The sequence below is a fragment of the Capricornis sumatraensis genome, chromosome 4 (assembly GCF_032405125.1).
Source record: "Capricornis sumatraensis isolate serow.1 chromosome 4, serow.2, whole genome shotgun sequence".
NCBI lineage: Eukaryota > Metazoa > Chordata > Mammalia > Artiodactyla > Bovidae > Capricornis > Capricornis sumatraensis.
The window spans coordinates 92,875,436-92,890,307 of record NC_091072.1 but is presented as its reverse complement, the minus strand read 5'-3'; the positions used below and the strand labels follow the sequence as shown (position 1 = coordinate 92,890,307).

The window sequence follows — 14,872 nt, the reverse complement described above, 5'->3', positions numbered from 1 at the left end:
TTGCCAATTATGGTGGTCAAGAGCACTGGTCCTGGAACTAGATGGCTTGGGTTCAGATCTGTTAAATCATTCAGTCCAGTGACTTAAGGGCTCTGCTTCTTACCAGCCAGGAGATCTTAGGTAAATTCCTTAACCTCCTTATGCCTCAGTCTCTATATCTAAAAGTGGGAAAATGATAATATGTACCTCTTAATGTCCTAAGGATTAAAAGAGCTAATAAATGCGAAGTGCTTAGAATACTGCCTGTCATATGGCAAGGGTTTCATCAGCTGCCAAGCTTAGAATAATATCTTTATCCTACCATGGAAATCAATCCAAGAGTAGTAAGTTTTCTGGCCTAAATCAGAATCAGTGTTTAGAGAATAGCCTACTAAGGCTCAATATCATTGGGTATAAATGAACTGTTAGAAATTTCTGATTCATATAATTTTAAAATAAAAACAAATATTGTACATTTAAATGCTAGTAAGATGGGACTTCCCTGTGGTCCAATGGCTAAGACTCTGAGCTCCCAATGCAGGGGGTCTGAGGTTCGATTCCTGGTCAGGGAACTAGATCCCACATGCTGCAACTAAAAATATCTCACATGCTGCCATGAAGACTGAAGATCCTGTGTGCTACAACTAAGACCCAATGCCATCAAATAAATAAATATTAAAAAATAAATAAATAGATAAATACTAGTAAGAGCTAATGATTGTGAGCATAAACTATGTGCCAGGAGTTGTTCCAAGTGGTTCTAACCAATTAACTGATTTAATTGTTATTTTAGAGTTGAGGAAACGGAGGCATTGAGAGGGTAAGCCACTTTGCCAAGGTGACACCACTCCTTAGGGGCAGGACCAGGCTTCAAACCCAGGCAGTCTGATCTCATAGATCCCACCCATCCATTATGATATCACATCTTCCATCCAGTATATTCTGCAGTTTAGATTGGTTTGTCAACATATTTTACTTCATGTATTGCAAGCATAAACTAAGAGAAACTAAGTGGAAAAAAGTTAGTTTAAACTAAATTTGTTACATCGTTTCACGTAAAAATATTCCATTTTCTGTTCTATAGATGATTTGCTCCTGGTGTCACATTTAGAGCCATCTTAACTAGGATACTTTTGTTTCCTGGAGTACAACATTATGAGTTTGATTTCACCAAGGCATCCAGAGTCATGTATCTGTTCTCTAGAAATGTTTCTCACTTTCCATCTCAGCTACATTTTTTTCAGGGTAGACTGTAGTACCTGGTGCATTTTTGCAAAATTAGCTGCTTTGGCTGTTATCCTCACGATCCCAAGCTATGAAAGGGCATGCTTTGTAGGACTTGAGGATGGAGGGCGCTGTGACAAACTGTACTTTTTGTTAAAAAGGCTAGATTGCTCTGGAAATAGTCACTTTGTTACTCTGCTTTGTTGGATGCTAACACAGATGGGTTCTCTTTAAAAAAAAAACCTGGGCAAAACTAATTTGCCACTAGATGGAGCCCTGGCTTTTTGGGTAGAAATAAAGGCAAGCGTAAGAACATTAAATCACGCCGTCATATCATGCTGAAGGGCCCCCAGTATTTGAGGCCCTCAGCTTTTAATTATAGAATGCATCTTTGTTCTTTGCCTGACCTGCAGAGTGACATCACTCCCTTTCTTCCTGTGCGCTGGCTTTGACACAAGCCAGATGGCTGTGGCCATCGGTAGGCGCGCAGGCCGCCTGGTACAGCAGTTGATGAAACAGAATAGGAAGACGTTTTATGGTCAACTGCAGGAGCACAATGAGGCCGCAGCTTTGCTAAGTAATTACATTCATCGTGCACACTTTACTCCTCACAGAGAAGGCCACAGGGAAAAAATACATTTTTATTTATAGTGTTGTGAGGTATAGACCTTTGATCTTTTATTAGTCAGTAGTCTGCTCCAAAGGAATGCTCTCTTTCCCCTGCTCTGCAGTCACTCGTGCAAATGACATGTTTATTTATGTTTAATGGTTCTTTCAGGCTGTGCATTGTGATACTTACCTTCCCTCTTCCTCCTTTTTGTCTCCAGTTAGTAACACAAAAATGTTTTGGTTTTGTAGTGAGTTTAGTTTGGAGAAGTCAGAGTTCAGGCATGTTAATACAAGCAAGATTTCTGTCAGATATACTCCAGAGTGATTTGGTCAAATATATTACTGTTTATTATGTGTTTGTTCTTTGAGGAGGTTAGGAGAGACCAGGAACAGACTTTTATTTGGGGGGAGAGGGAGTTGGGGGTGAGGGTCAGGAAATGAACGAGACATTAATTTTATATCCATTTTTGGACATTTAGTGGTTAAGGGCACTTGTAATGTTAATTTTAAATAAAATATGGGAAGTTACTATTCATCTAGTATTTCCACCTTCATTTGAAGTTAATCTTTACCAACTGAAAGATTGTCTAAAACTTTAAAGAAAATCCTAACAACTTTTCTTTAAAGTTTAGCATTCACACAGTTCCACGATTCATTTCCGAAAACTTTAAAAATTATTTTTACCCCTTTTAAGGCTAGGTTGTGAATATTGGTTACAGAATTGATCTAGAAATTATAAATCATAAAATCAAATGAAAATTCATAGTTGATATATCGTCTTCAAACGTTAACGCTGTTTCTACAGTGAAGCCTCCTAGTTGTCCTTAGGTTATTAGGCTCTCTATTTTTTAAAAGGATGAAACTCTTAACAAAAGAAATCTCTTAATCTTACAGGATTTTGCAGTCTTCTTCAGATTTGCAAATAATTGCTGGAAGAAGTCAAAGTGGTATGAGGAGAGGGGGACTTTCTAGTTGGATAGAACAAGGCTTTCTAATTTTTTTCCCCCCACTGGCTGTTTGCTTTGTGCCCTTGGACCTTTGAGCCTTGGCTTCCTCACATATACATTGGGTGATAAAACCTACCTCCTAGGTTTATTCTAAGAATTAAATGACAGAATATATGTGTATTTGGCCCCTGACAGTTCCTGTCACTTGGTATGAAGTCAGTAAATGTTAATTCCTTTCAACTGTTTCAAACTTTGTCTCTTTTCCCAACCTCTTGCAAAACGTGTTCACAGATTACACTATTATATAGTGTGTATTTTATTCATAAGATATAAATAAGCCTGGGTTGAAAGTAAGCTCACCATCTGAAAAACAGGCATTTGCAATTTATTAGCACTGTGTGTGTATGTTCAGTTCCGGATAAAACCGTAACCATCAATTGTACAGTGAACGTGTTTAACATTTGTGATGTTTTAATTTGTTTTTGTTTTCTTTTTTTCTCCTACTCAGCTTTTGCCCCTGTTCTTTGCCTCTCGTTTTGTTGGTGAAGATATCACAGTGATGTCTGCATTCAACCTGCTGCATTTGGTGACAAAGAGCCAGCCAGCTGCCCTGCGAGCCTGTGGGCTTCCCTCAGGTTGCTGCTGCTTGTGCTGTTCTAAGTGAGGGCACTGGTCCGGGGTGGGGGGTGTTTCTGCTGCAGGAAATGATACACCACAATGCTTTGCTAAATTTCATTTTCTTTTACTTGGGCCCTAATTTGAAGACGGAAATTGGTTATAAATCACCACTCTATTTAGAGTAACATTCATTTCCACAATCCTTACAACCCTTGGAAACATTGTCCAGTTTCTTTGCTTAGTATATAATTGTCACTAATATTTCATGATATCTTCTTATTCTTTAATGCACACTACCCATCTGAAAATCATAATGTTCATAAGAGGCTGGCAGTCTTGATAAGAAACCACCCCAAATCACACAAAATAGGACGTTCATCTTGTTAAAGGAAAATGAAAATGCTTTTCATTCCACATGTGGTCATTCCTTTAGGAAAGAAAAAAAATCAAAATGAACAACTTTAGTGTAATAAAGTTAGTTATTGTACTTGCAAAGAAAAGATGTTCTATTTAACAATGACCAAATATAGAGAATTACTATAGCATGTATTAACTGGTTCTTAAATTAGAACCACCAACCAGTCTTTTTAAAAATGTGATTTTAAGCATTTAAACAAGAGAGACATAAAAGTCCAAAATTTTACTGTTTGCCTATGTTTAACATTATAATTTTGTTATGAAAGTCACAATGGCCAGATATTTTCTGTGAACGTTATTATCAATATTACTTTTATTTCATTTTAGTTTTCTCTATTACTATATTATATAGAGAATTTCATTCTAACTCATTAAATATTCATTGAATATTAACTATGAGTGCCAGGCATTGTGTGAAGCAGTGAGGATACAATGATAAATAAGATCAAGCCGATTTCTTTAACAAGCACAAGCTGGAGCTGAAACTGTGTAAAGACCATTGAACCATGTGGTGATAAGACTAAAGTATTTATGCCTCGGATGTTAGGGGAATGCAGAGGATGGTCCTAGCTCTTTGCTTAGGGGAAGAGATTTTTGGAAGGGAGGGAAGGTCTCTGAAGTTTAAGAAAGGCTTCATGTAGGATATGCTTAAGTTGAATCTCAGACTATGAGCAAGAGTTAGCCAGATGTCCAAGGAGGGGGAAGGACGTTTCTGACATATGAAGTAGTGTGGGCAATACATGAAGACCTGAAAAGGCAAGGTATCTTCAAAGAAATACGAGTTATTTAATGTGGCTTGCTTGGGTGGGTGAGGGCAGGTTAGAAGAGATAAGAAAGAAAGGTAGACAAATCGTAAAGTGCCTTATATGATGTTTTTAAAATTTTAAATCTTAGGGAAGGGATGAAGGGGAAGTAAAATGACTTGGTTTACATTTATAAGGTTTATTGATTTAGTATGATGGACGGTCCGGGCTGGTTCCAGATATTTCTAAGAGAAGGTTGAGAGATGGCAGCTTAATTAGAAGTGAGGATAAGGCTTTTGTCTTGAAGCTATAGTTGAATAGTAAACACTGTCCATTTCAAAAAATAGCTTTTATGTCTGTGTGTGTTGAGAGGTCAATAAAACTTAATGCTTGGAGTCCATAACCACTCTTCCTGACACCTTTGCTTCCCAACCTGCCATGTTCCTATACTGCTGCCACTGAGTATGTTGGGGGAGCTTGAGGCTGGAGGGACTCATGGAGCATGGAGAGCCTTAACAATGATTGTTACAGTAGGTGTGCAAAGAAGGGGTATGGATAAGAGAAAAATTCAAGTTACAGAACTGACAAGTTTTATTTCTTTTATTGTATGTAAGCTGGAGGGAGAGCATCAACCAGTGTAGTTTCTGTGCTATGTGAAACTTTTCCATGACTATGAACTATGTGTAATAATTCCTGGGTCGGGAAGATCCCCTGGAGGAGGAAACGGCCACCTGCTCCAGTATTCTTGCCTGGGGAATCCCATGGACAGACCTCTGGTGGGCTACAGTCCATGGGGGTCACAAAGAGTCAGACTCAACTGAGCAGCTGAGCACACATGCACATAATTGGAGTATGCAGGTTATTTAACTAATATGTAACCATGTTTTCCACTGGGAAAAAACCCCAGGTACGAAAGCACTAGCATAATTCTTGTAACATTAGTTTGTTGTACACTAAGGAGGCTAAGTATTTATGGAAACTTATTAATTAACATGGTATCACTCCGATATGACAGTTGTAGAGTTAAGAGATTTCATAATGAAATTGTTTCATCAACTATGTGTCTTTAAATTTTTATATCCTAATGATTCAAAGATAAATTCAACAAAGATGATAATTTTTAAGAAGTAACCATTATAGCACAATGCTCAAACACACAAATTCTGGAATTCCACACATCTAAATTCTAGCTTTGCCACTTAACTGGTTGCGTGCCTTGACTTCCTTGTTTGTAAAATGGGAATAATAATAGTACTCACCTGAAAGGGTTGCTGTGAGAACAAAATAGCTTAGGATGTGAAAAATGCTTACAACAGTGGCTGACATATAGTAAGCACTGTATGTAAATGTTCACTAGATCACTGTAGACATCTGTATCAATATAGATATATATTTTTTGTGTTTTTCTAGTAAAATAGACTTTAAAAAAGTATTTCAGTACATCCCATATTGCACTTAACTTGTTTTTCTTTAATCGGAGCCACAAATGCACTTTATATTTTAGAAATAACCATCTCAGTTTGTTGTTTTGATCTCTTTATTTTACTCATACATCCCACTGAACCAGAATTCAAGTCCTGTAAACATACAACACATTTCTTTTATTCTTACTATCTAGTACTAATGATTGCTCAGAGGGACTCTGTCTTTTTTTCTTAGGGCTTGTAAACCTATTTTACTTTGATAAATGATTTGGTAGAGTAGTATTCCATAATTGCTTAGCCATTCAAGGACCTTGTACTTTTTAAAGTGTTTTGAAATTTCCAGTGTGCACATATTTTATAACTTCAGTGTCAGCAAAATCTTTGTTACCGTCCATTTCTCTGACAGAATTTTACTTTTGTTGTTCAGTCGTGTCCGACTCTTTGTGACCCCATGGACTGCAGCAGGCCAGGCTTCCCTGTCCTTCACTATCTCCCAGAGCCTGCTCAAATTCACAGAATTTTACTGTTAGAAAAGTAGCTATGTTGAAGACACTGCTAAGTTCAACAATAATGTGAAACAAACAATTTAAATTTTGAAAAAGGAAAATGAAATTGAAATGGGAATTCTAGCCTTCATTACTTTATTCAAGTAGAGAGGGAAGAGGCCAAATTTGGAGATACAGGAAATTAAGGTAAAAGTTTGACGTCTTTCTTTAATTTACTGTTCCCTGGTCAAAACCCATTACAACAAAAATCTCTGTAAATCAAAAAGACTTCTGCTCCCTAGCCAGTACCCTACTAATTTTAGGTATTATTCAATACGAAATAATTCCAGAACTGAAAAATAATTGGAGCAGGCTCTTAAAATTGATTATAACTGGATTGACCTGTATGAAGGCCATATCCCAGAAGGCTGATCTATCATTTTTCAGCTTTGATTTCCTTTTCTTCTTATTTTTAAATAGGCATAATTTCAATTTAGAGCTTATTAAGTGCATCTGAGTTATGGTTTGCTCATGTTTGTAATTAAAGGTAATTTTTTTTCTCTCAGAGCTCTTCTTAATTTCCTATAACAGTTTCTTTTATGTAATGAAAAAGAGCACTGGAATAGGAGTCAGAGAACTAACCACAGCTCCATCATTAACTTGTGTGCCCTTGAACATACCAGTAAACCTCTTCAGAGCTCAGTCTCTTTATTTTTAAAATGAGAAATTTAAATTAGAAAATCTTTTCAGTTTTGAAATTCTGTGATTTTATGAACTGTCATTGTTTTGTTTTTACTTGGCTTTGGGTTAATCAGGTCTTAAGAGTCGGTACTAATTAATGGCTGGGAATTTACAGAAAAATCTGCTTGGTTGTGGTGGGAGGACAGAAATATTTTCCATGTTTGAACATTAGAATTCCTTTCCTCTAAATCAGGACTGAAGGGGTTATCTTAGCAAGGGTTAGGAAGCGCAATTTTACACATAGTTTCAGTGCTTGATAAAAATTAAGTCAAATTGTAACTTAGACTAGATATCATGGTAGTTTTCAGCCAAGCGAGAGTATTTGTCTAAGTAGTACTAATTGCAGTGATAAATTGTGCTTTTCTCCAACATCATACATGTAATATGTGGTTGTTACTCTTATAGACTTTACTGGCATGTTTAATAGTCCATGAGTTGAACAGCCACACGGCAGTTTGTAAAGGTGTTATGTCATAATATTGTAATGTAGAAATTAGAAGTCTTAAAGACAGGTACTTTGCAAATGCTGTATGTAAGTAGGACTATCGTTTGGTTAAGTAGGGCTCTCCAAGAATCAGGGGCCTGTGGCTCCAGAGCTTAGCACAGTGCCTGGCACTTAATAAATATTTGTTAAATGAATGAATAAACATTTGGAAAGTTTACATGTAGGTGAAGTGATAGCTATAACAGAGAGGACAAATTTATCTAAGACTATTTTGGCCTCAAATAAATCTAATGGGAAGGTTAAATTAAAGTTCATAGTTTGGGTGCCTTTTGAAAATATTGTAAAAAAACCAATTTCTCTTTTCTCACTTTATTGCATTGATACAATATGGTAGATTTCTTAGGAATAAATCACATTGTAGCCAAACAAATAACAATAAAAAATGGTAACACAGATTCAAAGTATATTATCCAAAATTTCTTTTACTTTTTCTCTCCAGCAATTTGAGTTTTGGTGATAAACTGTTTGAGGAAAGGAATAAGTACATATGATAAGTACAAATTATAGATATTATGAATAAGTACATATTATAGCCTATAATATAATAAGTACATATTATAGCCTACAGTCCATGGGGTTGCAAAAGTGTCGGACACGAGTTAGCAAATAAACAACAACAGATACTTACCGTGAGAAGTAAGAACTCTGGTTCTTTTGGTCACTTCTCTCTGGAACAAATTAATATTGTCTTTTGGCCTTTAAGTTCTGCATTTGTAAAGAGGAAGTACTGCACATATGCACCAAAGCAATATCCATAAGTAAGAAGTAATATTATTCAAGTCTGAGCTGGCAATATTTCATTAATAGCACCTGACGTTCTTTGTGTTTACTGTAAAGAAATAATTGAAGTCAGTGGTATGCTGCTCACCTACCAAATAGATTGGCTTTCTGTATTATTTTTATTTTTTAACCATTTTGGATCATGAAAACATGAACCATCTTTAATCTAAAAAAAATTTTTTATAAATTAATGTTATGACTTTTCTTCTCCAGAAGAAAAGAAACATATGTTCACCTAGAAGAAACATATGTGCACCTATGCAAGTTTTCATATAGTTTCGATTTTTTTTTATAAGATATCTGATACTTGTAATTGAGGGCTATTTGACCACAGATTCAGAACCTGTCTTCTAAAAGATACATTTGAAACCAATACAAAGACACTAATCAGAACGCATTATTTCTAATTTCTGTATTGATGTCACCAATGAAATTTTCTCCCACAAGCTCAGTTTAATGCTCTCTATTCTCTGGCTTCACATTCTTACATGTTCATCTTACCTAATTTAATTTGATTAAATTAAAAATGCCTTGTGGAGGGCTATTATTTTTTTTTTAAAGAAACAAAGAGTTCTTAAAAAAAAAGACATTCAGATTTCAGCTCCCCTAATTCACAAAATTTGCAATTAATTGATTGAATGACATCCACTTCTCCCAGTAGATGGCACTAGGTTTACACTCTTTCACAGCTTGAAAGGGTATTGATATCATTAGCACATAGGTGCATTGTGAAAACTTAAACAAGAGCATGTTAAAAATATTCAGTTAAGAACACATGGATTTACAAGCCACAAATTTTTTCTGCTTATATTATGTTCAAACAATATTTGTGGAGTGCAAAACCTTTTTCCATTTTCAACAGGCTTCCAACTTCCTTCTGCTTGAACATCTCATCGAAATTGTCTTTCATGTGTAGACTTTCTATAAACTAAAACACGTTTTCATAAATTAACTTATCTTGTATCCAAATAGCTGATTTAACAGTAATTTATGGTTTTATATATAGCTAAATTTTCTTCAGCAGACCACCCAAGAATTAAAGAAAATTTCACATTTTGTTTTGCTATGTTTTGAATTTTTATAGAATCTTGAAAATGTTATTAATTTAACATGTTGACTGTTAAGCATGAGTCCTTTCTTGCATGAATGAAAATATTTTTGGAAGCTAAGAAAAATTATATTTAAAATGTTGATGAGTACTTGGATACAGCTATATTCTTTACTAAAACAAAGTGCTTTAATAACTCCGTGATATAATAAAGTATTAGTTACTGTTGAAAAATTGCTGTACAGCATCTAATTATTAGATGAGTTTTAAAAATCATTTGTGCATGAGGCTAAATTGCTATAGAACAATAAATGCATATGTATGAATAAGGTGTTGGGCATATGGTTTGTTAAATGTGGAATTTGTTAATTTTTTGTTAAATATAGAATAAATTCTTCACCTACATTAATAATGATAAAATACATAACAAAATCTAGTATCAACAGATAAAATAGGCATGCACACAAAAGAGTTTTAATTTTGTTTGAAAAATTCTCTAATTAACAATGACCACTGAATATGAAATATTTTAAGTTCTGAAAACAAATGATAATTTTACAGTTAGTTTATTGAGACAACACGGACTTTTGGGAATCATATAGGTAGAATTATTAGATGTTTATCTAAAATTTACCTAACAGGTCATAGAAGGACTTATTAAAACAAGCCATCTTTTGCTTTCAGCAAATACGTGTTTAATGAAGAATGGGATGTGAATGACAGTTCACCAGGAGTTACTAATATGTGGCTAGATACTTGATGAATTTTCGTCAGTCTTTTCTAGTTTATAGCTTCATCCTAAACATTTTATTTAGAGATTGAATCTCTCATGGCTGCTTCTGCTAGATATATTTTAATTTAAAATGCTTTGAATAGATTTTATTGAGATGCAGTGGCAAATTATCTAAATTTTTGTGCCTTTGCATTTGAAATCAACCCTTTGAAATTTTTTTTTTAACTTTTTAGTTTTACTTTATTTTACTTTATAATACTGTATTGGTTTTGCCATACATTGACATGAATCCACCACGGGTGTACATTTTAAAATCCCCATTTATTTGAATTCTCTTGGTTTCTCTCTCTCTCTCTTTTTTTTTTTACATTTAGTATATTTGCAATTGTATTAGTCACTTTAAAATGGATATTATAAAAGTTACCATGAAATGACAAAGATATTAGTTATTTAAGTGACTTTTAAGAGATATACATTTATAGAATTTAAATTTACTCGGTTACTACTATGGTAAGCATTTCCTTCAACAGTAGATATATTTATTGTAGTCAACCACATAATTGCAAAATAAGAATGTACTGCTAATCTAACTTGCTAGATTACTTAAATTTTAAGCAAGCAAATAAACCCCCAAATTTTATAGCTATAGTTTTTAAGATTTTGTTTTGTTACAGAAATGCTTAGTGGCTCACAGAATGGTACAGCTGTTCATAGTATATTCCATTTTGATCAATATTTCATATGCAAATTTTAGATACCATCACAGCAAGTTTCGGAGTTTGCTATCCTGTTTTTGGTATTGATGAAGAATGAGTTTGGAAGCATAATCTACATTTACTAGTTTGTTTTTACCACCAACTTGCCTTCTGGCCCCAGAATCTGTTTTGTACCTTTTATTCCTATTCCTCATCTGTAAACTTAGAACGAAATACATTCTTGTCAAATTGTTCACAATTAGATATTACCCTCAAGTGTTAACATTACATTTCCCAGAAATTCATTCTGTTCAACTTTAATCCCTGGCCGTAAGGGAAAATACACTGGAAAAATATAAAAAGGCAGAGGTGGGACATCAAATAAGTCTGGGAAAGTTGATAGGTTTGATCATCAAAATCTATTTCTATTACAGGAAAACTTATGGTTCCTGCATAGTAAGCTCTGGCAAGGTAGAGATTTTTTTGATTGTTTAATTCACTATGCCGTTTTAGCAACTAGACTTCTGACATCTGTCACTTATTGAATAGGTACTCAGTAAATATTTGTTGAATGAATGGATGGTGATGAATAAGTAGCATCATCTTATGTATCCAAATAATGCCACATAGTAAGTAATGTGAGCTCTGTTTTTAAGGAATATACATTCTTGGAAAGATGGCTGGCTACTTTGGGTTCAAATTTTGTTATCTATAGAATAAAAGGAGTTATATACTTCATGTTTTTATGATTCTATATAAACATTTCCTCCTTTGCTTTACTACTGAAGGAAGGAGTAGAAGAAATAAGAAAAGCATTGTGCATCTTTCTGCTCAGAAAGGCTGATGAACTTCTTGGATTAGGATTTGAAGCAGTGACAGTTCTGGAGGATATTGAAGGAATGCAGGAGATGGAGTTATAATTAGCAGGAGATTCTAGGAGGAGAGGGTGGCGGTGTGGAGAGTGGGAACAGACTGTGGGCACGTAGGTTAGTGAGAGATGGGCATGTTAATGTACCACAGAGCTCTGGTTCAAGAGAGGAATATAATGAATGAATAGATTAAAGGAGGAAAGCTGCAGACAGGAGCTCGCTCTCATTAGCCAAGTGTGTGACCAGGTCATGCAACATCTTTGGGCCTTGGTTTTCTTCCTCATGAGGGCTTTGAACTAGAAGTTTATCAATTCCCAAATTATGAACACTTGTTCTACTAATAGCCTATAAAACGGATTCCATCCTCATGTGGAGAAACTGCATGCTGCCACATCTAAGATGACTTGTGTTCACATTTCACCATCTTGGTAATGAGGATGCAACATACAAATCATTTTGATAAGGAAGTATTGCTCTGGTTTGATTGACAATTCTTTTCCACCTTTCTAGTGGAGCGTAAAATAATGGTGTGTCAAAATACCACATATTCAATAATGGACATTGGCATAAGAAAGTCTGGACGAACTCTTCATTTAAAGCCCATGTAACCTAGATTTTCCTAATCTGGTTTGACTGTGGAAACTTCTCTCACCCCCCAACAGGAACTACCTGTAAGCATTTTTTTTTCCGGAGCCAGTGTTTCACATGATATGTTTTGCGGAATGCTGGATTAAGTGATTTCAGAGTCTTAAATACAGATAATTAATGGAATATTAGTCATAATAAAAGACTTGAGAGTGGAACTCTAGAGAGGTAATAAAAGATTCAGAGTAGTAATTTAAAAATTTAGTCCATTATTTTTAAAAAATTTCATTCGTTTATTGAGCAAATATTATTGCAGATTTTAAACTAAGTTCTAAGAAACAGCCAGAGCTGTCATTTAGAAAACATCTTTAGGAAGAAAATTTAAATAGCAATAATTAAAATGGAGAGTTGAATAAATATTTAAATACAACATGCATTTATTTAGTACTTACTCTTCTCTGGGCACAGTGTAAGGTTCTGGGGATGCAAAGATTATTGAAATTATCCCCCTGTCCCTTAAGGAGATATTGAATAATTCAGAAGAAGTCTTATGCCTTTACTTTAGTTATCTGGCTGATAAAGAAAACTAAATTTTTTGACTTTTTTTTTTTCTCCAGAATCTCTTAGATTTTTCTGGACTGTATACATGTATAGCTAGACTCAGATTTAGCTGTTCATTGAGTGACAATTGCAGACTTATCTGTCTATTGAGCTTAATTAATTTAGATTTTAAATTTGATTTGGGCGATAATGTAATTTTAGACATTTACAAAGCTGAGCTCTTAGACAATGTAGATTTTAGTTTCTTTGTAAAAAAAATGTATACTTGATGTTACATGGAAATAAAATTCTGCATGGTAATCTAAGAGAAGGCTCCTTTCCATCCTTTTTGTGGGTGGTTACCTCTCATCTTCCGCTTTCAGTCTTTGCTCCCAAGACGGTGAGGGAGGATGGGAGAGAGAACTATTTTTTGCAAGTCTTTTTGATTGCATGTGAAATGTAGAATGGAAATGAGTCTGTCTGTTTTTAATTTTTTTTTCTCTACTGGCTATGATGTTCTACTGAAGACCCATACTGGAAAAAAATATTAAAACCAGGGAACGCTAACTTTGTCAGATGTTTCACTTGCAATCAGCTAGACTTGAAGTTAAGTAACTTTCTCTTCCATTATTGTCACTTGATGATGGCAGTGCCTTTAAAAATCCTCTTTTTACTCAGATGCTTTGTAAGTAAGAAAATGCTTTCTGGATCAACACATGTTTGAAATATTTCCCTGAACTCTAGTCTTCACGGTCCACATTAATACAAAAGTCATTGCTCTTGGTATTGGCATTACATTTGGAAGAATTGTAAGTACTCTTTAGTTCATTTTAATACACTTAGAGAAAAGTGATAAAATGATTACTAGACATGAATTCAACAATTAAAACTTTGTAACCTGCAAGTAAAGATAGAAATGTAAAATGTGGTTTGTATTTTACAGAGTTCATTCAGGTTAATGTATCATCGGATAAATGTAGTGGTAAAGCTCTCCATTGTCTCCTCTCAGGAAAATCATGCAGTCTTACAGATTATTTACTATTAAAGGCTAGAATTTGAAATCATTTAATAGACTTTAGATGTTGTGGGAGGTACATTTACTCCTATTGACTTGCAGTGAGAAAACACTGACATATTTCCCTTTTAATTTTAAAACTGCCTCATTTCTCTGCTGCCCAATTTTTCCTCTTCCAAATCAGAATACACATTTTATTCTGGCTATTTTACTTTGTTAAATTAGCTAATCCCACTGACATGAAAGACTCTGATTACCATCTTGACATTGTATGTATTTGATCACACTACATCTATCAGCTTGTTTACATAGAGTTCTCTTCCCTATTTGAATCTCCTTTGGCCCGCTGACCCTGTAGATGCTGTTTCTACAAATAATGTGAGTTTTCTATATCCCAGTTATAATCAGACCTAGTCAATGTTGGTGGGCAAAGTTTAACAGTATTAATGTCTTCTTTGTTAAGTCTCTTGACCCAAAACTTTACATATATTTTTCCTATAAGACTGCACATTGTATTGATTGTTTTTCTTATCTTTACTGCTACAGTATGTGTTCCCCTAGGGGCAGCAACCTTGACTTACTCATTTTTAATTTTCCAGTGCTCATCACAGTTCTTACTTCACTGTAGATGTTTAATAAATAGTTTCAGAAAGTATGAATTAATATTAGGCTCAACAGTTTATGTGTTCAAAGAATTTATAATCTGGGAAAATAAAGCAGAAACAACTGAAGATATTTGAGAATAATTGCAAAATATTATATTAGCTCATGTAAATAGTACCCTGCGGAGTAAATACACGAGTACTGAGGATATTCAGATGAAAGATCAGAGTAGGGATGAATTTATAGGGATATGTAGACTTGGAAGGAAAACTTCCTTGAAAATATTTTCTTAGTTTATCTATTCAAACCTTC

At 34.5% G+C, this 14,872-nt stretch overlaps 1 protein-coding gene across 3 annotated transcripts in view; it reads left to right on the top strand.

Moving 5' to 3' along the window:
* The window catches only part of MSRB3 (methionine sulfoxide reductase B3), a 183,619-nt gene that overhangs the window by 37,190 nt on the left and 131,557 nt on the right, over positions 1-14,872 (top strand). For all 3 annotated transcript variants that reach the window (XM_068970061.1, XM_068970063.1, XM_068970062.1), the window contains exon 2: positions 3,268-3,394. In XM_068970061.1, coding sequence (XP_068826162.1) covers positions 3,319-3,394 — 76 coding nt within the window. In that variant the 5' untranslated portion in view covers positions 3,268-3,318. The remainder of the gene's footprint in view (positions 1-3,267; positions 3,395-14,872) is intronic.